This window comes from Carcharodon carcharias, chromosome 10 (genome assembly GCF_017639515.1).
Source record: "Carcharodon carcharias isolate sCarCar2 chromosome 10, sCarCar2.pri, whole genome shotgun sequence".
NCBI classification, from domain to species: Eukaryota; Metazoa; Chordata; class Chondrichthyes; order Lamniformes; family Lamnidae; genus Carcharodon; species Carcharodon carcharias.
The window spans coordinates 148,911,554-148,936,090 of record NC_054476.1 but is presented as its reverse complement, the minus strand read 5'-3'; the positions used below and the strand labels follow the sequence as shown (position 1 = coordinate 148,936,090).

The following is a 24,537-nucleotide window of genomic DNA, read 5'->3' as shown; positions in this document are numbered from 1 at the left end:
ATGAGACGGCGCTTCTGATTGGATGGTCGCTGCATGAAATCAGTATTCCCATTGGACCGGATGGAACACTTCCTTCTGATTGGATTAGTTGTTTCGCCTCCGGCCGTTTGACATAGACTTTCCGATTGGACAGCAACGGCATGCACTCCCGGCATTTGATTGGATAGTTGGAATACGGGCGACGTTCCATTGGAGCAAACCGGCTGAAGTGCGGCAACGGATTGGCTACAAACGCAAAGGGCTCAAGGCGCTGGTTCTTCCCTACTGGTTAGATCCAGCTGGGCTTGCTGTTGAGAGGCCCGACGCGGTTGGTCGAGACTGGCAGCCGACCGTGGCTCATGAAAGGCAGGTTCCTATTGGGGAACTGGCACGAGCTTTTTAATTTTAAATTTCGCCGCCGTTAAGCTCCGTCACGCTGGTGAGTTTAGATTAGTGGCGGTAAGTATGGGGGTGGGGGAAGAACTGGGGAATTCTTATTATGTTTGGTCGCTATGCTCCTTAAAGATTTAGTAACTTGCTTTAAAAGAACATATTTTTTCTTTCAGGTGTTAAGGAACACGAGCTCGAACAACTTATCGATACCAAATGCCCATCGGGGACCCTCCATCTCCTCCTGTTCCTCTGACCCCATCCCTCCTCCTAATCCCAGCCCTGTATTCACCATATCCTCTGACATTTCCCTCTCTCTGAGCTGAATGCTCTGTAATCAGCAAAGGATTGTTTCATTCTATTATGCCCACATCTCAATGAATTTCAGGCTTGGCGTGATGCTGAACTCATCTTCTGTTGCGTTAACCTCTGTGCTCACTTCTTTGCGGCAGGAGCCCTCTCCACCCGCCCCCACCCCCACCCATTCAGCGGATCCTTTCACCTGCCTCCAGTGTCTTCCCTCCCTCTGGCCTCTTACCTGCTCTTGGACTGTTCATTGAGAACTGCCAGCCTGACATCGGTTGTCTTAATTTCTCTGCTCCTCTCGCCTCCTCCAACCTGTCTCCTTCTGAACTTAACTGCATTCAGTTCTTTCAGGTCAAGCCCTGACACTGTTATCATACCTGCTGACAAGGGTGGTGCTGTTGTTGTCTGGCGTACTGACCTCTACCATGCGGAGGCTGAATGCCAACCCTCAGACACTTCCTCCCACCTCCCCCTGGACCATGACCTCACCACTGAACATCAAGCCATTGTTTCCAGGGCTGTCACTGACCTCATCTCCTCTGGAGATCTTCCCTCCACAACTTTCAACCTCATAGTCTCCCAACCCTGTACAGCCCGCTTCTACCCCCTACCCAAAATCCACAAATAGATTGTCCTGGTAGTCCCATTGTGTCAGCCTATTTCTGTCCCACAAACCACATTTCTTCCTATCCTGACTCCATTCTCTCTCGCTTTCTCCAGTCTCTTCCCGCCTACATTTGCAATTCCTCTCATGCCCTACGTCAAATCAACAATTTCCAGTTTCCTGGCCCCAACTGTCTCCTCTTCACTATAGACGTCCAGTCCCTCTACACTTCCAATTCCCCTTCCCCCACCAGGACAGTATGAGAGCTCTCTGCTTCTCCCTTGAACAGAGGCCTGAACAATTCCCATCCATTACCATTCTCTACTCCACCTGGCTGAACTTGTTCTCCCACTGAACAGTTTCTCCTTTAACTTGACTCACTTCCTCCAACTAAAAGGTGAGGCAATGGGTACCCACATGGGCCCCAGCTATGCCTGTCTTTTTGTGGGTACGTGGAGCATTCCTTGTTCCAGTCCTACTCAGGCCCCTTCCCACAACTCTTTTTCGGTACATCAATTATTTTATTGGTGCCACTTCATGCTCTCGTCTGGACCTGGAAAAATTTATTGATGTTTGCTTCCATTTTCCACCCGTCACTCACCTTCACGTGCATCTCTAACACTTCCCTTCCTTGACCTCTCTGTCTCCATTTCTGGTGATAGATTGTCTACCAATATTCATTACAAGCCCACTGACTCCTGCAGCTACCTTGACTCCAGCTCCTCATGCCCTGCATCCTGAGAGGACTCCATTCCATTCTCCCAACTTCTCTGCCTCCGTCACATCTGTTCCGATGATGCTACCTTCCAAGACGGCACTTCTGACATCTCTAACTTTCTCATTGAGGGATCCCCCCCACTATGGGTGACAGGATCCTCAAACATGTCCAATCCATCTCCTGCACCTCTGCCCTCGCCCCTTCCCCTCCCTCCCAGAACCATGATAGGGTCCCCTTTGTCCTCACTTTTCAGCCCACCAGCCTCTGCATTCAAAGGATCATCCTCTCCCATTTCTGTTCCCAGCTCCAGCATGATGCCACCACCAAACGCATCTTCCCCTCACCCCCCTGTCAGCATTCCATAGGGATCATTCCCTCTGGGATACCCTGGTCCACTCCTCCATCACCCCCAAATCCTCATCCCCTCCCAACGACACCTTCCCATTCAATTACAGAAGGTGCCACACCTGCCCCTTTACCTCCCAACTCTTCACTGTCCAAGGCCCCAAACACTCCTTTCAGATGAAGCAGAGCTTCATGTGCACCTCCTTCAATGCACCTACTGCATTTGCCATTCCCAATGCAGTCTCCCCTACACTGGGGAGACTAAATGCAGACTGGGTGACCGCTTTGCAGGACACCTTCACTCAGTCCTCGAGCATGACCCAGACCTTCCTGTCACTTGCCATTTCAACACACCATCTTGCTTTCGTACCCACATGTCCATCCTTGGCCTGCTGCAATATTCCAGTGAAGCCCAACGCAAACTGGAGGAACAATACATCACCTTCTGTTTAGGCACTTTGCAGCCTTCTGAACTTAACGTTTGAGTTCAACAACTTCAGATCATGAACTCTCTCCTCCATTTTTATCCAATTTTTTATTTTTTTATTTCTAAAATATTTTTTCATCTATTTTTCTATACTCTTTTCCCCAACCCCCACTCCCACACACACATGGCCACCTGTCACTTATTTTAATGTTTTGCTTTCACAGAGTGCTGACCCTTGTTCTGCTATTCCCATATTCTGCTATCTTCCCTTTATGCCATTATCAACACTTAAGCCTTTAAGACTGTCATTAACACTTTTTGTCCTGCGTCCTTAACATCTTTGTCAAATTTCTCCTTAGCTCCCACCCATCCCTGACCTATTTTGGTCCACCTGCTTCACCACTCTTAAACAGTATAAAACCCATTGCATTTCTACTTCTCAGCTCTGAAGAAGAGTCAGTCGGACTCAAGCCATTAACTCTGTTTCTCTCTCCACAGATGCTGCCAGGTCTGCTGAGTTTTTCAGCATTTTTTTGTTTTTATTTCAGATTTCCAGCATCCTCAGCATTTTGCTTTTATATTTTAGCATCAGTTGCTTTTGAGCAGTGAGTGTGGAAGCAGCTCTGGAACTACAGATTGCCAACCCCAAGCCAAGTTGCTGTCACTTAGCTCCTGTCCTTTTAGGCTAAATACACCCTGCTCACTTGCTAACTTCTTCTGCTGCACCACAAGGACATCTTTGGTTGTGCCAGTAGCATTTATTCAGTGCTTCTGTGTCAACAGTGTGGGACATAGCACTCTTTCTTGCCTTTGCTTTAGGAGGTTGTGAATTCAAGTCCCATTCCAGAGACTTGAACACACAATCTAATCTGACACCCCAGTGCAGTTCTGAGGGAGTGCTGCACTGTTGGAGATGCTGCGCCTCAGATGAGGAGTTTAACCAAGGTCCTCTCAGGTGGGCATAGAAGATCCCATGCCATTATTTTGAAGCACATGGAGTGAAATGCTGTAAACTGCAAAGTTATGGACCAGGTGCTGGAAAGTGGGATTAAAATGAGCGGCTAGTTTCTTTTTTTTTCCTTTTTTTAGCTGGTGCAGACATGATGGTCTGAATGGCCTCCTTTCTGTGCTGTAACTTTCCTATGGTTCTGTGGCCCTGGCCAATATTTATCCCTAAACTACTCCTCCTCTTTCAGGTACCATTCCCTAAGAGGGCATTGGCAACTATGGACTTGCAGTGATTGGTCCATGATTATGCTTGGCACAGTTCTGCAGTGGTTTGTTGTTGCCTTCTGCAGTACGGCTGACCAGGAAACTCTCCTGCTCTTACTGCCTGCCTTTGGGCATATTGGGAGGATTTACAGGCTGAGAATCAACCTCTCTGGCCACATTCTGAACACGTCTTCCCCTGCCATCGAGTCCCAGAGTGGGACTTGAATCTGAAGCCTCTGACCCAGAGGTAGGGACGTTACCACCGTACCACAGATCTCCTTCCATCCCTCAATTAATCACTAGAAGATAGTGGATTAACTGGTCATTATCACATTGCTATTTGTGCAAGCTTTGTCACCTGTTCTAACAGCACCTTCTTTAGCTCAGTGTCAATTTTTGTCTGATTACACTCCTGGCAGGAGCCTTAGAATGTTTTACTACATTTCAGCATCTGTCTGTGTATGCTTGTGACTTCATAAATTGAGGCAGAGTGTGCAAAAGCAAGAAAGTTGTGCTAAAGCAACACATTGGTTGGGCTTCCACTGCAATATAGTGGCCTGTTCTGGGCACTTCACTTTTGGATGGATGTCAAGGGACTTGCAGAGGAGTTTTTCTAGTATGGTACCAGGGTTTAAATACTTTCATCTGGAGACGCTGGGGTTGTTCACCTTAGAGCAGAATTTTAAAAATAAGTGCAGGAGTAGGCTGTATGGTCCCTTGAGCCCGTAAGATCGTAACTGGTTTTCGACCTCAACTCCACTTTCTCACTGTATCCTTAATTCCCTCAGAATCCAAAAATGTATTGATTTTGTTTTCGATATACTCAACAACTGAGCATCCACAGATCTCTGTGGATGCAGTAGAGAATTTAAAAGATTCACCACTCTTGATTGAAAAAATTCTCCTCATCCCAATCATAAATGGCTGACGCCTTATCCTGAAACTAAGCCCCTTGCTTCTACATCCAGCCAGGGTAAACGTTTGCATCTACCCTGTTGAGCCTTCTCAGAATCTCATACGTTTCAATGAGATCAGCTCTCATTCTTCTAAACTTCAGACATGGTAGGCCCATTCTATTCAATCACTCATCAATATTCTCATCCCAGACCCAATCTACCAGCTGCCTGGGCTCTTAAGTTCTGGAGTGCCCTGCCTAAACTCTGCCTCTCTGTCTTCCTTTCCTCTTTCAAGATGCTCCTTACAACCAACTGTTTTGATTGATGTTGGTTGCTTGCTCTTTTGGTGTCAAATTTTGTTTGATAACTTTCCTGTGAGGTGACCTGGGATGCTTTACTCTGTTAAAGGTATTATATAAATGCAAGTTGTTTTTCATTTAGATAAAAAGAAAAACATTTTTATTTTAGCATCTTTCATAACCTTTGTAAATCCCAAAGTACTCAACAGCTAATAAAGTACTTTTTGAAGTTTAGTCATCGTTATGATGTAAGAAACATGGCAGACAATTTACGAGCAACAAGATTCCACAAACAGCAATGTGGTAATGCTGAATAATCTGTTTTAGGGTGAGAGTTGATGGATAAATATTGACCAGGGCACCTTTTTAATAATTTGGTAATAGGACACCATAATGCCACTGATCTTGCCTGTCTCCCCTGTGCACTTCGTGGTGGCCTGTTTCAAAACACCATTGACAAAGGTTATAGATGTTGTGAAGATATACAAAGAAGAGGTATGATGAAAGGTATTTCAATCCCAAATGGATTGGCGCAGTGCTGTGATAGAATTGCAAGTTCTGCTGGAATCTCTTCTGCAAATTTGAAAATCCCACCACCACATTGTCGATCAACCAGCACTGATCAGTTGAATGTTTTGAAACAACAACATCCAGTTTTGAGGCGTTTGATTGTTGCATTAAGTCGTTTTGCATGTTTGCATTATGGTGCCTGTTAGCATTCTATAACTTCTTTTCTGCAGCAATGCACAAGTTGAGTCAGCGTCGCAGGAAATGGAAGATCATGAGAAAACAACAAGCAATGGAAAAGGCATGGAATGATAGTAAGCGACGATTACTGGCAAAAAACAAAAGGCATTTCTGCAAGACAAAGTCAATTACTGCTGAAACTACAGGGTGAGCAGTTCTGTGACTGATCTTAATTAGCAAGGCTTGCTTGTGAAGGTGGTGTGGATAACTTCAGAATCATACTATAAGTGAACAATATTCATTTGCTTGCTTTCTCCTCATCCCCAAAAGAAATGTACAGTATTGAATTGGTGATTAGAATTTTTTTTAAATCCTTTTTCAATTGATTTTGGAGCTTTTTATGGATAGGTAGAATTGAAACAATTTCCTGTTTGATTTTTCTTCCTCTTGCCACTGCCATACCCAATCCCAAAGTAAGCTTTCTGTCAGTCGCAACCAATCCTGTTCGGGAATGGTAATGATGACATTTAGCTCCTACTCTATACACTACTGCTAATTGCAGTGATCCTCTCGCTGCCCTGCTTGGAATGTACCTGACTCGAATGGCTCAGATCCACATTGGGAATCATTATTTCTAGTTTAGATTGTCAGTTAATTGGGTTGCTGCACTGTGGCTGAAGGATCTTGAGCACATAATCTAGGCTGACACTTCAGTGCGGTATTCGGGGACTTTCTGGACAAGGTGTCAATCCAATCACATTTGACCCCTCTATTGGACGTTAAAGATCCTATGGCACAATTTGAAGAATTGCAGGGAAGTTTTCCTGATGCCCTGGCTGTCATTTGTCCCTCAATCAACATCACTAAAAATAGATTATCTGATCATTTATTTCTTGCTGTTTCTGGTGTCTTCCTGTGCTCAAATTGGCTGCTGCATTTCATACATTACAGTAGACTTCAGTGTAATGTACTTCATTTGTTTTGAGGCATTCTGAAGTTGTGAAAGGCACTATATAAATGCAAGTTAATTCTGTCCTAATTTAACCGTATTTGTCTGGCAGTATGTAGCATTTCACGAGTTGCCTGCTACTACGCGATACAAAAATTATTTGACGTTAATGTTTGTTCTCACTTTGTGGATCGTTTGTAGGATGCACATAATTCACACACATTTCTTTTTGTTTTAAATCCAGGAAGAAGGAAACACCAGTGTCTAATAGCAATTGCTCCCAGCATGAGCCTGTTCCCATCAGGCTCATTTCTTTAATGAATGTGGAGAATATGTTGAATCCTCTTAAGGCTGTGGTTTCCTCCTTGTACAGTTGGTGGCTGTACGGCATTAGGCAGGTATAAATGCAAGCCAGACCTTCCCTAGTTCACATGCTAAAGGTTATTTTGATTTTGCACAGCTAGTTGTGTAATTATCTTTTGTCCATCAAATTGAACGTGTTGACAATAATTCTCAGCTTTGACATTTTAAAAACAATTGTTTTTCCAATTCCCATTCTGGAATTGTTCAGCCAGTTTTAATTTGTCTCTTGGTACACTGGAATCAGGGGGTAAAAAATTATTGAAAACTTTCTGCTTCAAAATTACTTCTTGCTAGTTTTAGTTGAGTATCTTCAGCTACCTGTCCCAAGCAGCTTTTGATGTACACCTCAACAGTGACAGTAAACGGGCTGTTTGACTGCGAAGAAAGAATGCGCTAAAGCACACAGCTTCACCAAACTTGTTCTTCTCCAGGTTTGCAATTTTGCTTACTTCTTCCCAACTTCGATGCTATTCAGTCTCCATGGGCTTGCTGACCCAGACCCCTGTTTCTAATAAGAACTTTCTGACTTCTATCATTCATGTGTACTCCAGCTCATTTATGAGCCAGTACCAAATCCACTGTAGGTGAATAAGCTTGATCTGAAGTAAAAGTCTCTTCAAGGCTTGATTCTGGCACCACATCTTCCCTTCCACTATCTCCCTTCTGGTATACAAGCCCCTATTATCAGCTCAAAGTTCTGAACCCCAGTTTCTTTTAAATATGCAGATTACTCACATCTCAAATTGTTTCTCCTCAGATCCCCAAGTCTAAGCAGGTTAATTTTGAATTTTGTATTCTCTAGCCTTATTAAAAAGTTCTGCAAGATGAGATGTACATGAATACAGTGGAAAACATATGGGGGAAGGTAGAGATTTTATAATGCATGCGAATGGGTGTACAGATGGAAGAGGCTTTGAGACAAATGGTACAATGGTAAGAGGACAAGCAAGGTATTAAGGTGTTGGAGAGGACACAAGTTACGTAAGACGCCAATGTTTATTTTATCCATGAGTAACATCTTAGGAAATCAGTTTGTCCTTGTTTAATAAATTGTGGGTGAGGTATACCAGTCTTCATTCAACCCATCTGAAAACATTCTCTTGGATCGCAGCCAATTTCCCTGTCCTCCTGCAGCTCATTTGGCTAAGGTTGAATCCACTCCTTCACTGGAGGAATTTAATCAGTTTTGTCTAAAAAAAAGCTTATAAAACAGTGATAGCAAGAATAAATTCCTCCTTTGTCTCTTTTTGCTTTCTTCCACCCAACCCCCCACCTCCCTGAATCTTGTTAGATTAAGGTTCTGCAAGATTTGGGTGCCTTGAAAACCCTGTCTAGGTGCTCTTTTAATTTGCAAGGGTAAATGATGAATGCTGTCAGGTTGTTAAAATGTATGGAAGTCATAGCCAAACCCAATCCTGTTCTCACTTGGCATTGAGACACACACATTTTTTAGCAGGGGTTACTGGATTCTGATCAAGCAGAAATCTAGGCTCTTTTTTTCCACCTCTTCTTACCACCCCCCACAACTTTCCTAATTATTGCAACAATTAAGCCTGGTGTTTTGCCCTTTCTACCATTTGGTTGCAATCAGCTAATCCTGAGACTCCAACCAGGACCTTTTTGATCTGTGTTTCAGCTGCATGCTGCCTTTATGAAATGAACCAGAAGACTGATACATCAAATCTTATTGTTTTTACAATGATTTGTTTCTCCTGTGTTTACAGGGTTTAGAAGTAGTGAAGGACATATTATTTCCTTCTCGTGTTTATTTGAGGGAGCTGAATGCACTGCGGCAACACATTGAGACACTTGAGATGAAACTAACACAATTGCGAGAAATCTTCAATGTAAACCTGGTAAATAGATTACCTCAATCAGGATATGTTTCTTTTGTGTACTGTATCCACAGTTAAAACAGTACAAAATACTTTGCTATATGTTGAAATTCTTATGTTAGGCAAAATGACTTGGATGATTTGACAAGCACCATCTGAATTTATTGAACTGAGTAAAAAAACTTCCACAATTCGGGTTGCCTGTGTTTCTGTGCTAAATAATCATCAGTTGCAAATATTGAGAACGTCAGATGGCCACAGAATAGAAACCAGCAATGTTGTCTTTCTGGTGAAATAAGAATTGGAAATGCATTTAACAAAATATTCTTATGCTGACAGGACCAAATAAAACTATATTCAAGGAAATTAAGGTACACGTAAAGGAAATTGTGATTGAAATTTCTTGGCTCATTAGGGACAGTGTTCTGACCACAAAGTTGGAAAGCAACATCTATGTTTTTAAAATTGTCAAGAAATATGATTCTTGCTACTAGAGGCTTATTAGCTTTTCACTCTATAGTGGAAACAACAGTTATTTTTCAGATGGGTAATAATTAAGTATGTTTTAGGACAAGGAATCTGAAATATAATTGGCTTAGTTATAGGAAACCGGCCAAGGTAGGTAGCTGTAATTGATCATGTGAACAGCAGATATTTGCTGTTCTTGTATAATATTTACAAATAAATTATTTTTCTTAACAAACACTATTTTCAATAATCTTTATCAGATGATGCCAAGTTAAGTGAGAAAGCAAAGCTTTTGCTGGAATTGTTTTTAATTGTGTGCAAAGACTTGACGAAGTGAGAAAATAAATTGGAAATTAAATTTTGAATGCTTAAAAATTACAAGCATACTTGTGTGAAAATGGATGAAATGATTGGCGAGATAAGTAATATTCTTTTCCGTTGTATCTGTGCTTGTAAAAAGATAGAGGCAGCAGAAAATTTATCATCTCCAGATTATGAGCTATGAAGTTGTGGTGATGAGTTGAATCTATTGCATTTTGAGGGAGAAAGATTTTAAGAGAATGTGATCCACGTTTTAGGAAATGGATAAGGTGAAATAACCAGAATATGTGAACTAGACATCTGGCTTAGTCGTACACTCACTTACTTATCCTCAATCATTAATTTCTGGAATAGACCACCATCTAGTGGAGTAAATACTGTTTGAAAATCTATCTGTTGTGATGTTGTCTAGTTTCTCCTCTAACCCACACCATGTGGCCAATCATATATGGTGCAGAGAATTATTTTGCCATTTGAAATGTTCCTCTACCTTTTGAAATAAACGTTCTTCCTTATTGGTTTATAGATGTTACATAATGTTCTGAGTTCTCCATAACTAGGATTGCATAAGGCTATTGAATGATTAATCAGAACAGGTTCAGGTCAGCTCTCAGGAAATGATGTAGGTTTGAATTGGCTATTTTGCATCAGTATTCCCTACAGCAGGTGATGCTAAGTTATCAATCCACATAGTGAGGTTGATGCTAGAATTGAAAGTGTCAGAGTGAATACTAACATAATACGGACTGAAATAAGGGGTTCTCAAAAGAGATCAAATTGCTGGTCCTGATTGAGGTCCGTTAGATAAATATAAAGAATTGGGAGCCTGCACTGTAAGCCCCTTGGTAATATACTTAACTAATTAAGACCTATTATTGTCCCCATGGACTAGAGGAAGGCTCAAATGCTGCCATTATTCGAAAAGCAAAATAGTTAAAACTTGGGAATTACGTGCCAATTGTCATAACCTTTGTTAAAGGTAAGTTGTTGGATGGGATTATTACAGATACTCTGTGACCACCTCAAGAGAGGAGGAGTTATTAAATACACTCAACATGACTTCCGGGGGAGGGAAGAAAATCATGTCTCACCAACCTTGTTGAGTAAATTACTAGGTTGGAAGATGCAGATAGCCTGATTGACAAATTTGTCACTTTCAAAATCAAGCTGCCCACATAATAGGCTACGAAAAATGATAGAGTCCTGTGGAATTAGTTAGATGAGAAATTGATTGCATTCCTGTATGCAGATATTTGTTATTAATGACAGTGGTTCTGCATGGGAACCAGTTACTCAAAGTCTCACTCATCACAATCTGTATCTAATCTATGATCTGGATAAAGGTCGAGAAGAACTATCTATATCATATATAATTAATAATATAGAGATCTGCGCATTACAAGCATGTATATATGCCAGGCAGGATTGTAAACTCCAGTCAACATCAAATCCAAAGTGGTTTGGCATGCACATCTCTGTAGAAGTGGCACTATGACTCAGACTGCCAGCATGTAGATCCCCATATTGTGAGCTTCCCTTTCTCCATGATAGTCTCGCACAAATTCCAATTTGCACAATTCCTTTTATTTATTCAGAAAAAATCCTTCATTTATTTAGGAATTATCTACACTAAATATGAAAACTTAATAGAGGTATAATTGCACACACAATGGAAGAATTCATTGTGTTATGCAGTAGAGCATAACTTTTTGAATTTGTATCAATGGGAATGTCACTTGATAGTTTTAAATCTTGTCCATTGTTCTTGAATTCTATCCTTTCTATCTTTTACAGGAATCTAATAATGCAAAAGCTTCTGACATGTGTTCCTGTCGAAAGTGTGTTGATTTCTCCACAAGCCCCGCAAAAATACCAGTATGGCCAGTCCAGCCAATTATTAGTCGTCCCATGCTGCCAAAACCATTCGGGGCCCTTCCTCCTCCACTTCCGCCACCCCCTCCTCCACTGCCACCTCCCTCTGTGTTTGTACAGAAACCTCTGCAGATTCAGCGAAAGAGTAGGAGTGAAATGTCTTTGCAAGTGAGTATGCACCAAGATATGGAATGTGTGATTTTATTTTTAAATTAAGACATGATGTGCACTCTTCTTAATGTTTGTTTACAATTGTCAAAAAATGTTAATTTTTGTCTTCAAATTATTCTACAACACTTGTAAAACTAAAATCTGAGAGACTTGAAGTTTGTTTACTCCAAATCTTTGGGAGGATCTCGATGGATTTAGATTGCGCTGCATAAGTGAAATACTTGAATCATATCACAAATGCAGGGTGAGAAGGCAGTCTCCTAGATGCTTGAACTCTCATAAATCCATACCTGCAGAGTTCCAACTTGGCTCCATTTTTGGTATTCTTGCCCCTGTTCATAGGGTCATCCTGAGGATTGAACCCTCGATGGAGTAGAAGAGAGAATGTTGCCTTATTAGAGGTTTTATCTTTTGAATAAGATACTGAGCTGAGGTCCTATCCAGCTGGATTATTGTGTACAGTTCTGGGCACCACACTTTAGGAAGGATCTGGACACATTGGAGAGAGCACAGAAGAGGTTTACAAGAATGGTACCAGGGATGAGAAACTTCAGTTATGAAGGTAGATTGGAGAGGTTGGGACTGCTCTCCTTGGAGAGGAGAAGGCTAAGAGGAGATTTGATAGGTGTTCAAAATCATGTTTAAAATATCCAATGGCATAATTTGAAGAGTAGGGAGTTCCCATTATTTCCTGACCAACCTTCATCCAGGTTCAAGTCTTGTTCCTCGATCAAAGTTGGATAAAATGAGAAAAGCAGAAGATAGCATTTCCATCAGCAGGCAGTTAGGAACAAAGAAAAATTCTGTGAAATTTCTCTGAGAATTAAAATTGAGTCATATTAGGCATACCATTCTATGCTGATGCCCTGTGCGTCAGAGTCATCACAAAATAGCAACCCAGGATGGAACAACTAACATTTGGAACACATTTTGGAGACTAACAAAACTTTAGGGAATTATGAGTTATTCTTATTAAAGCTGTGGGCAGCTTTTAAAGGAAGTAAGATACTAGTTAGACCTCAGCTGGAGTATTGTGTACAGTTCTGGGCACCACACTTTAGGAAGGATCTGGACACATTGGAGAGAGCGCAGAAGAGGTTTACAAAAATGATTCCAGGGATGAGAAACTTCAGTTCTGAAGATAGATTGGAGAGGTTGGGACTGCTCTCCTTGGAGAGCAGAAGGCTAAGAGGAGATTTGATAGAGGTGTTCAAAATCATGAGAGGACTGAACAGACTAGATAAGAAGTGTTGCTGCTCATAAAAGAATCAAGAACGAGGGGGCACAGATTTGAAGTGATTTGCAAAAGGAGCGAATGTGATGCACCTTTTTCACAGTGAAGTGAGTGGTTCAGGTCTGGATTGCACTGCCTGAAAGTATGGTGGAGGCAGGTTCAAGAGAGGTATCCAAGAGATTATTAGATTATTTGAATAGAAACAATGTGCAGGGTTATAGGGAAAAGGCAGGAGAATAGCATTGAGTCATAATGCTCATTCGGAGAGCTGATGCAGACTCTATGGGCCAAATGGCCTCCTGCACCATAACAATTCTGTAATTCTCTGAAAAGTTCACTTTCTGCCTTTAGTTGCTACATCGCGTAAAATTAGGGTCATTTTCCTGTACACCATGAAAATCTAATTCTCATACTTCTGATTAGCATTGGTGAAAGGGAATAACAATGAGAAAGTTTACTCCAGCATAGGACTAAGGAGCAGGAGTAGGCCATTCAACCCTTCAATCTTATCTGTTACTTGCTATCTAGCCAATAAATGTAATTCTCTAATTTTTGGAAGCTTTATCCATGACAGCATTAATCTGGGGCATAATCTTAATAGATAATTTCTAAACAAAATAATGATATGAATTGCAGACAATTTATTGCCAGCTCTTAATTCATCCACAGACTCTCTCTGAGGAAGTTAGCAGATTGCCGTCCATAACTATGAAAGATTTACTTAAAGTAAAACTGAAGAAGACTGCAGACAGATTTGAAATAAACAAGGTTAGTGTTATTAATATAAGACTATTTGTTCTATTAGTAGAGACTGTATGCTTTATAACACTTTTTGTGGCATTGATAGACTGTTCCTGAGAGGATGGATGGACCATTATCTGTGACAGTAAAGGATTTACTTGAGGTGAAACTGAGGAAGACCCAGAACAAATTGGAAGAAGCAGAGGTGAGCACTACACACCTTTTCATTTCAAGCAAATCTTTCTGGAATTCTCAAAAGAACATCAGAAGGAACAGGATAGTTATCAGTCCCACTGTTGCATTGCTCATATCAAACTAATACACGCACAAAATATTGGGTCCAATTTTTAAGTAACAATTTTAAACCACAAATAATGACTACATTTATCTCTTGGTTAGCCATGTCATGAAAATAATGTTACTTAATGATAGGAAAACTTTTCACTTCAGAATTGCACTGTCTACCTTTTTAACTGTTACATGATCAACATCCTGCAGGTTACCATTGACCAGAAACTGAACTGGACTAGCCAAAGAAATACTGTGGCTAAAAGAGCAGGTTAGATGCTGGTAATTCTGCTGCAAGTCATCTCCTGACTCCCCAAAGCCTGTCCACCATCTATAAAGTCCAAGTCAGGAGTGTGACGAAATACTCTCCACTTGCCTAGATGAGTGCAGACCCAACAACACTCGAAACTCAACACCATCCAGCACAAAGCAGCCCACTTGATTGGCACCCCATCCATTACCACCTACATTCATTTCATCCACCACTGATGCACAGTGACAGCAACTCACCAAGGGTCCTTTGGCAGCACCTTCAAAACCTGCGAATTCGACCACTTCGAGGATCAAAGGCAGCAGATGCATTGGAACATCACCACCTGAAAGTTCCCCTCCAAGTCATTCACCATCCTGACTTGGAAATATATCGCCGTTGTTTCACTGTTGCAGGGTCAAAATCCTGGAACTCCCTCCCTGACAGCACTTTGGGTGTACTTACACCACATGGACTGCAGTGATTCAAGAAAGTAGCTCACCACCAGTGTCTCAAGGGCAATTAGGGAAGGGCAATAAATGCTGGTCTAGCCATCAATGCCCACATCCCGTGAAACACTTTTTAAAAAATTCTGATAGACTACAGATATAAAGACATGGAAATTCAGCTGTGTGAACATTAGTGTCATTTTTAACTATTATTGACTGTGTATTGTGATTCATACTTTGTTCACAGATGAATATACCAGGAAGGAAAAGATCTCCTTTAGTCACAATCTCTGATCTACAAGGCTTTAATTTGCAGGATAAAGCTAACCAGCTGCAGAAACCAGCAAAAATGATGTAAGCCCATGAGGTTCTTTAGTGACTATGATCTTGTGAACTCTAAACAACATAAAATCATTCTGCAATATATTTATTAATTGTATGTAATGTTTTAGTATAATCATTCTATCTGCAATATGTTTTTAAGCAGGTGGAAAAAATCCTTTAGTTTTGAACATTTTAATTATAATTGTAAATGTGAATTTTCACCTTTATGGAAAAAGTAAAAAAATAAAGACTATGCCTTTCAAGACAATGTTTTATAATTTGATGAAATACTTTTGAAATATGGTCACCATTGTGTTGTAGGAAATGTGGCAGTCAATTTGCGTGCACATCCAACAAAGAACAATGCAATAATGACCAGATAACCCTATGTTAGTTGAAGGATAAATATTGAGCATGATAATGGTGAGATCGTCCCTGCTTTCAATTAGTATCATGGGATCTTTTGTATCCACTTGAGAGGGTAGTCAGGGCCTTGGTTTAATGTTTCATCTGAAATACGGTGCCTCTGATACTACAGCATTCCCTCAGTACTGCACTGGAAGTGGCAACCTAGATTATTTCCTCAAGTCCCTGGAGCAGGACTGGAACCCACAATCACCTGACACAGTCAAGAATCTTTATCATTACTTGAATTGCCAGCCCTGATGATGAACAATTCCTCAAAACAGTATTGTTCTATTTATATTTGAGGGTATCATTAAATCTGAATAGGACAATATTGTTTCAGAAATTATTAATATTCAGGATCCCTTTTCAGCAAGGAGTCTGAGGCTTACTCAAACTATAACAATGCTTTTATCTAATGTTCTAATTAAAATCCACTTCCATTTTTCAAAGTAAATAAGGGGAACACCTCTACATGATCTTCCTTTTGCCAGGAAGGCTTGATGTTCTAAGCTTTGAACTTTTCTGCAGTTGCTGCTAATTAGGAATCAGACTGGCTGAGTAGAGCCAAAGGTGAAAGACATTATTGGTTCAAATCTTGCCAACAGAATGTGGAGTCCTCTGTTTTCTGTTTTTTTTTAAAAAGCTAGCTATCTAATTATAGTGTCTGCATGAAATACAAGACTTAAAGTACTAAACTTGAAGGTGATACTTAACTGAAGAAATGGTTAACTGCAACTTCAATATTTGTTTTTATTTTAGAACCACTCCAAACAAACCTGTAATGGATCTTCGGCAGCGTCTAAAGAAGGTAGCTATAGAAAGGTAATATTAACTAATAAAGGTCATTATTCACATAGTTAAATACTAATCTTTTTAAACAAGCTATAACAAGCCATGTTCATTTCAACCACTCACGCCTAACTTCATTAGAAAAGTAATGAAGTAACTTCTGTTCCACTTGTTCCAAGTGCACCATACAGACTCAGCAGAACAACGTTTCAATGATCTGGTGGCACAGTACCCCAATGTACTCCTCTGTAGTAGCAGTTGACTCATACCTTGGAAAATAACCTTCCCTTTCTTTTCCCCTCATCCATGAAGACATTTACTCCTTCCTCTTCAGGTACGGTTTGAATTTGAATGGGTTGCCATCCTGTATTATGCCCACATTACTTCAAGTGATCTGAGGTTGGCAAGCTGCTGGACTGCGGGTGAACATCACTGTAAAGTCTGAATCTGATTACCCCAAAATTCTACACACCTACTTTCCAATAGGCTGTCACTGGGTAATTATTGAGGGAAACTTGCTTAATTCTCTCACCGCTACCCCACCTCCATCAAATAAACTGTAGTCCTCTTGTTCAAATTGGCTAGCTCAATTGTGTAGGAACATGGGAATTGTTGATGTCTCTTGCATACCCATGCACCTTTTTACTACTTGAACCATTGGGAAACTTTTTCACTTTAAAGTCTCCCCTCACTTGTAGTTATTTTCATCTCTCTTGGCAAGTTTTCTTTTCTACCCCATTCCCTTCCCAAATGGTAGTAAGGTGTCAATCCAATTCATCTTGGAAGGATCAAGGTTTAAATTGCTCGACCTGAAGAAGGGAAGAAACCTTCACTCACAGCATTTTCTAGTGGCTGAGCCAGAAACAAAAGGTAAAATGCTGTGCATTTATATTGCTACACAGGATGAATAATTTATTAAATCTGTTGTTTGAAGCCTGAAATTAACTTAAACTTTTCCAGAAGTAGCTTTGTGTTGAATGATGAAAGTTTTATTATGGGAAGGTATTGAATACTACAATTGCTTACCCTATGAAATATTTGGATGCAGGAGCCCTGGCGGAACACCTCTCTACAAGGAGAACAGAGACACCGGGACAGGACTGACACCAGTTATGACGCAAGCACTAAAACGGAAATTTGAGGTATTTTAGGTAGAAGCAGTTCAACTGGTTTGTAATGTTCCTCCTCTAGCCCCACTGAGAAATATTTTCTTTTCCTTTCCAGCATTGCTCCTGAAGGGATTGAATCCTTGCTGGGATACATTCCATGATTGTTCACTAGTACTCTCCCAAGTAGCCTTGCTTTATGTACAAGGATAGAGTGTAACTTTCAACAGACTGTACTTATGCTAGGACATCTGAGATGAGCCAAATACAAGACTCCACTTCTGCACTCTTTAACTTGGTGTTGCTGGTTAGTGACCAGGCTCTTTAGCTTGTCTGCCAACCTCTGGTTGGAATCCGCTAACTCAATAGCCTTGGCTTAAACATGATATGTTTAGTCTGTGTGGTTCAGCTTTCAATGTCCCACCTAGCTCAACCAAACATTTACAAACTAGGGATTATTCTGGGGTGGTGGGGTTGGGAGGGTGGGCTTGCACGGAGAGAATTCATTGTATGTAGCTAATAAGTAATGGGTGCAAGATGTATTTTCTCCATTGGTGGCACTGTAGCACTGCCTGCAAGTCTTTCAGGCTGATTCCTGATTTCACCTTACCTGAACTCCTATTTATCCAGCTTACAGAGAATTTCCCAGCTTCAGTTTATAGAAAGAAAGCTGTTCCCCTTTGTGTACCCCTGTGCAGCATAACTCTATTTTTGGAAGTGTTCATGACCCCTCGGAATCCATGCTGCCATAGAGAAATAAATGGCAAATGTTGCTCCATTTCTACCCCCCACCCCCACCACCTTGCAATTCTGCCTAAAGATTTGTTAAGTTCTTTGCCCCAAGCTTGGCAGCACTATGGATTGTCCTTTTTTGTTTAGTCCCTGTAGTGAAATCTGCATAAATCCTTGGGTGCCTGTGATGTTTACAGGGAGTACATAAATAAGCATCCTTTTTTTAAAAAAAAATTCTCTCCGTCCCAAAAATACTTTGTTGCTCAGTTCTCTGCCCTTTCCTAGAAAGTTAATTTTGCCCTGCATGGATTCAGTGTTGCTCCTTGCTTGGCATCATCTAAAATTGAGAAAAAGTTCAATAACTACCTCCCTAACAGCATTGTGGGTGTACCTACACCACATGGACTGCAGCAGTTCAAGAATGCACCTTACCACCACCTTAAGAGCAATTAGGAATGGGCCATAAATACTGGCCTAGCCAGTGATTTCCACATCCCGTGAAAGAATTTTTAAAAACGGCGTTAGCACTTGAGAGTTCCCACTCAAATCTCTGCAGTGAGGTTTAGCAAAACATGTTTGAGAACCTCTGACCTAGACTAAAAGAAAGTTAGAAAGTAATGCCTGTGTATAACAGATGCTTTGAAACACCTGCTGTTGAGTTAATGAGCTTTCTACTCTATTTCAGATGGCTCGTCCCAAAAGTCCTCCTTGCTGCTACTCTCCGAACGCCAGCTTTGATGATCAAATTGCAAACTAATGTTCTTTGAGCAAAAAGTTTTTACTTTTAAAATTGCAAAGAATGTTAATGCTTTTGTATGTGTTTTATATATGATAAATAAAAACTGTAAATTTCACACGCATAATTTGCAGATAAATGGACCCTGGCTGAAGGTGAGTATACTGTGCTCTCCGGTATGGGCACTTTTCATGTGCAGTCACTTTTCATGTGCAGCCGACATAGCTGTGATGTTGTTGGACTCCTATGGTTAACTGGGGGTGCTGTTAACCTAATTGCATTGTGTGCACTATCCCCAGCGTGTAAATCTGAAAGCTCAAGATTGGGAAAGAGGTTTAAGCCAATTTAAACCACAAGGCAAACAGTCAAGTGTTTTCATTGTTTCTTTCTGGTAAATAGCTCTATTTCAGCATTGAATCTACATTATACTGTAGCAATTAATTGCCTGACTTGTGACACGGTTAACTGTTCACACAGCTCTGCTTTGACATTTTTTCAAATTGCAGTTTAAGAATTTAAAAATAGCTCAACTCACAGCCCATTTTCCAGACCTATGGGTTTGCTCTGTTTTTAATTAACTCTAATTCCCCTACATTCTTTAAGTATTAAACTCGAGATAATTCCCATGACCTTTTGGGGTGGGATAAAATAAAATTCCAGAAACAACTGTGTTCATCTGTGGCCTGTTGCCCTTCAGTTTGATTTATGCAATTTATTGGAGCTGATAGAATATAGTGGTGCTTGGGGTCTTTGATTCAACATGTACCTGACTGGAACACAGCAGTATAGATTATCAATTAACCAAATGACTAAAAACTGCAAATCCTCTTACCAATAGCACTTTATAGCAAAGATCTTCATAATTTGCACTGGCAGCTAGTAAATTATTTGCATTTGCCACCCTTTGTTATGTGGTAACGATTAAATCTAGATCACATTTTTATTAGTTACTAGTTCTGGGCTAATTGCAACATATTTAGAAAAAGTATTTTACATTTACTACAATATAAAAGCACACCTCTGTCATTTTTAATATGTTGCTACCATTAGTATTTCTCTACACTTCACCGTTTTATTTTACAAAGTTGCGACACAGAGCATGTTTATAGTAATCAGGCTATTTACATGATGCAATTGGAAGATCTGGATAGTCAGCTTTACTACTTCAGTCAATGGAAAGTAAACTCATACCCAAAATATTTAGCATTGGGAAATAATATGGGAGTGTAGGGATTCCCCTTTTCTATCTCTCTCTCACTGTTTCATGCTTTTGCTCTGTCTCAAAAGGTTGTTGTTGTTTACTACCAGTGGAAATACCGCTATTTCAAAAAGTACATCTACAGAAATGTAACCATGTTTTTTTAACCTCAACTTGGGGACTGAAATGTTAACTTGAGTGGTGACATGCATTTTCTGATTCAAGTTCTCTGTGTGAAGCAATTCTGAGCTGCTATATGCAGCTGTGCATGTGCTTTTAATAAAGTGAATACTGTCTAATGACTAACTGTGTACAAACCTTCTCATGGAATGTGCTCACTTCCATCATTCTATTTCTTAATGGGTTGGGGTAAATGATCACTATATTCCAAGGTAGTCAGGATAGGGTTAAATGATATCTTAAATATATGTTTAATGATTTCTTCTGCTTTAGTAGTGCTGGAAAATAAATGACTTGGCTAAAAACAAAAAAACTGCGGATGCTGGAAATCCAAAACAAAAACAGAATTACCTGGAAAAACTCAGCAGGTCTGGCAGCATCGGCGGAGAAGAAAAGAGTTGACGTTTCGAGTCCTCATGACCCTTCGACAGAACTTGAGTTCGAGTCCAGGAAAGAGCTGAAATATAAGCTGGTTTAAGGTGTGTGTGTGGGGGGCGGAGAGATAGAGAGACAGAGAGGTGGAGGGGGTTGGTGTGGTTGTAGCGACAAACAAGCAGTGATAGAAGCAGATCATCAAAAGATGTCAACAACAATAGTACAATAGAACACATAGGTGTTAAAGTTGGTGATATTATCTAAACGAATGTGCTAATTAAGAATGGATGGTAGGGCACTCAAGGTATAGCTCTAGTGGGTTTTTTTTTATATTTTATATAATGGAAATAGGTGGGAAAAGGAAAATCTTTATAATTTATTGGGAAAAAAAAAGAAGGGGGTAACAGAAAGGGGGTGGGGATGGGGGAGGGGACTCACGACCTAAAGTTGTTGAATTCAATATTCAGTCCGGAAGGCTGTAAAGTCCCTAGTCGGAAGATGAGGTGTTGTTCCTCCAGTTTGCGTTGGGCTTCACTGGAACAATGCAGCAAGCCAAGGACAGACATGTGGGCAAGAGAGCAGGGTGGAGTGTTAAAATGGCAAGCGACAGGGAGGTTTGGGTCATTCTTGCGGACAGACCGCAGGTGTTCTGCAAAGCGGTCGCCCAGTTTACGTTTGGTCTCTCCAATGTAGAGGAGACCACATTGGGAGCAACGAATGCAGTAGACTAAGTTGGGGGAAATGCAAGTGAAATGCTGCTTCACTTGAAAGGAGTGTTTGGGTCCTTGGACGGTGAGGAGAGAGGAAGTGAAGGGGCAGGTGTTGCATCTTTTGCGTGGGCAAGGGGTTGTGCCATAGGAGGGGGTTGAGGAGTAGGGGGTGATGGAGGAGTGGACCAGGGTGTCCCGGAGGGAGCGATCCCTACGGAATGCCGATAAGGGGGGTGAAGGGAAGATGTGTTTGGTAGTGGCATCATGCTGGAGTTGGCGGAAATGGCGGAGGATGATCCTTTGAATGCGGAGGCTGGTGGGGTGATTAGTGAGGACAAGGGGGACCCTATCATGTTTCTGGGAGGGAGGAGAAGGAGTGAGGGCGGATGCGCGGGAGATGGGCCGGACACAGTTGAGGGCCCTGTCAACGACCGTGGGTGGAAAACCTCGGTTAAGGAAGAAGGAGGACATGTCAGAGGAACTGTTTTTGAATGTAGCATCATCGGAACAGATGCGACGGAGGCGAAGGAACTGAGAGAATGGGATGGAGTCCTTACAGGAAGTGGGGTGTGAGGAGCTGTAGTCGAGATAGCTGTGGGTGTCGGTGGGTTTGTAATGGATATTGGTGGACAGTCTATCACCAGAGATTGAGACAGAGAGGTCAAGGAAGGGAAGGGAAGTGTCAGAGATGGACCACGTGAAAATGATGGAGGGGTGGAGATTGGAAGCAAAATTAATAAATTTTTCCAAGTCCTGACGAGAGCATGAAGCAGCACCGAAATAATCATCGATGTACCGGAGAAAGAGTTGTGGAAGGGGGCCGGAGTAGGACTGCAACAAGGAATGTTCCACATACCCCATAAAGAGACAGGCATAGCTGGGGCCCATGCGGGTACCCATAGCCACACCTTTTATTTGGAGGAAGTGAGAGGAGTTGAAGGAGAAATTGTTCAGCGTGAGAACAAGTTCAGCCAGACGGAGGAGAGTAGTGGTGGATGGGGATTGTTCGGGCCTCTGTTCGAGGAAGAAGCTAAGGGCCCTCAGACCATCCTGGTGGGGGATGGAGGTGTAGAGGGATTGGACGTCCATGGTGAAGAGGAAGCGGTAGGGGCCAGGGAACTGGAAATTGTTGATGTGACGTAAGGTGTCAGAGGAATCACGGATGTAGGTGGGAAGGGACTGGACAAGGGGAGAGAGAAGGGAGTCAAGATAACGAGAAATGAGTTCTGTGGGGCAGGAGCAAGCTGAGACGATCGGTCTACCGGGGCAGTTCTGTTTGTGGATTTTGGGTAGGAGATAGAAGCGGGCCGTCCGAGGTTGGGCAACTATCAGGTTGGAAGCTGTGGGAGGGAGATCCCCAGAGGAGATGAGGTCAGTGACAGTCCTGGAAACAATGGCTTGATGTTCAGTGGTGGGGTCATGGTCCAGGGAGAGGTAGGAGGAAGTGTCTGCGAGTTGACGCTCAGCCTCCGCGTGGTAGAGGTCAGTGCGCCAGACAACAACAGCACCACCCTTGTCAGCGGGTTTGATGACAATGTCAGGGTTGGACCTGAGAGAATGGAGTGCAGTAAGTTCAGAGAGAGACAGGTTAGAATGGGTGAGAGGAGCAGAGAAATTGAGACGACTAATGTCGCGGCGACAGTTCTCAATGAAAAGATCGAGAGAAGGTAAGAATCCAGAGGGAGGATGACTTGGCTGTCTGGGTGGACCTTTGTTTTTTATTGCATGGTAAATGGATACAAGCCCTTGATCTGTGTACATCTGGTCAACAGGAAGGTGCTTGCCATAATCCAGTAATCCTAAAAATGTAAGCATTACCTATGGCCCATCTCCAGATGAGTACTCTGCAGCAAGTTACATTTCCTTTTTTAACAGGGGCACGTAGTTTCAAGGCTGAATCAGAAAGAACTGTGAAGGTTGGGGAAACTTTGAGACCAATGTTTTATTTCCAGTTATCAATTGCCTAGAACATTGTTTTACATTTTACAGGAGCATATAAAGACAGCTGCTTGGAAAACAAAGAAAGCTGTCAAATTAACCAAAAACCTCCAAGTATTGTGTGTTATCTGCCCACATTAATAAGGAAATTGTTTATAATTTCATATGTTTCTGTCTAATACCATGAAAATGGCATTTTTCATTTGTTTATATTGCTTGCCTGGCTAGTGAGCAAAATGTCTTCAACTTACAAATAAGATTTATTTTCATCAACATTGTGATTCTGATTATTCTAATTTTCCATGAGCTCCTTAACTGTGTGGCCATGAAGAAAGGATATGTTTTGCAAGAGTTCCTGGGGATTCCATTACACGCAGGTTTCAAAATGGAGGTTCTAAATGGAATTTCACTGGGTTAGAAGTCTGAGGTGCTGTGATCAATTCTATCTACAAAGTGCCACTACGTTTTAACTTTAAATACCCTGAATGTCCTTCATTAAACTGTTCAAAACACTACGATGGGAGAAACGTGTTTTCTTTGAATGTCAATTTTCTGAGTCTGAGGACAGTGGGTGCATCACTCCACTCTGGGATCAATGGGTGGGTCCAACCCTGTGCATCTTAGAGTCAGTTAACTGAAAACAGTGAGAGTATATGACTTCTGACCCACATGGAAATTGCTCTGTGGATGCTACACAGGGAGAAGAGCAAGCGAGACAGTCAAACCAAAGTCCTGTACCTTTTAAAAATTATATTATGGGGAATTTTGAACAAAAAATCCTTGAGAAAGACTTAGAAAAAATGGTTTTGCAGACATCTTTGACTAAAACTTGCACATGTGTCTATATAGTAGCATATGGGCATGGAGCTTGTGGGTATCAATAAAGATAGAGTATTGCTGAAAAAATACATGTCTAAGCTTTTCACCTTGCACACATCAGGACACTTCATAGGAATACCAATATATGGGGAAAACAACAATTTATACTGTAAGTGAATAGAGTGATGATTAGTTGACAAAGTGGACTCTGTTAGAGACATTGTCATAGAGAATGGACCAGTGTTGGTGACTGACAGTTAATGGCTGAGCATTGTTTGAAATTTAAAGCAGGCAGCTTGACCCTGCTTGGTTAAGGCATTGCCCTTAGGACTGAGTCAGCAAATGGCTGTCACTTATTTTGTTTAGCTGAAACAGGTGCAATCTGTGTACATGTTCTTTCTGTCTACAAACAACAGGG

At 41.4% G+C, this 24,537-nt stretch overlaps 1 protein-coding gene across 3 annotated transcripts; it reads left to right on the top strand.

The window, feature by feature from the left end:
• The first annotated feature begins 295 nt into the window (after positions 1-295).
• Positions 296-20,399, top strand: prr11 (proline rich 11). Of its 3 annotated transcripts, none has more exons than XM_041196797.1 (11): positions 296-418; positions 5,917-6,070; positions 7,057-7,210; positions 8,900-9,031; positions 11,594-11,839; positions 13,746-13,844; positions 13,924-14,022; positions 15,052-15,158; positions 16,296-16,358; positions 17,374-17,467; positions 18,849-20,399. In XM_041196797.1, exons 2-11 carry the CDS (start codon positions 5,919-5,921, stop codon positions 18,918-18,920), a joined length of 1,218 nt encoding a protein of 405 aa, XP_041052731.1. In that variant the 5' UTR covers positions 296-418; positions 5,917-5,918; the 3' UTR covers positions 18,921-20,399. The 3 variants fall into 3 exon arrangements, with proteins under 3 accessions (XP_041052731.1, XP_041052730.1, XP_041052732.1); XM_041196796.1 differs by having other exon boundaries at positions 383-438; XM_041196798.1 differs by having other exon boundaries at positions 383-438; positions 16,296-16,344; positions 18,849-18,932.
• Positions 20,400-24,537: the final 4,138 nt, after the last annotated feature.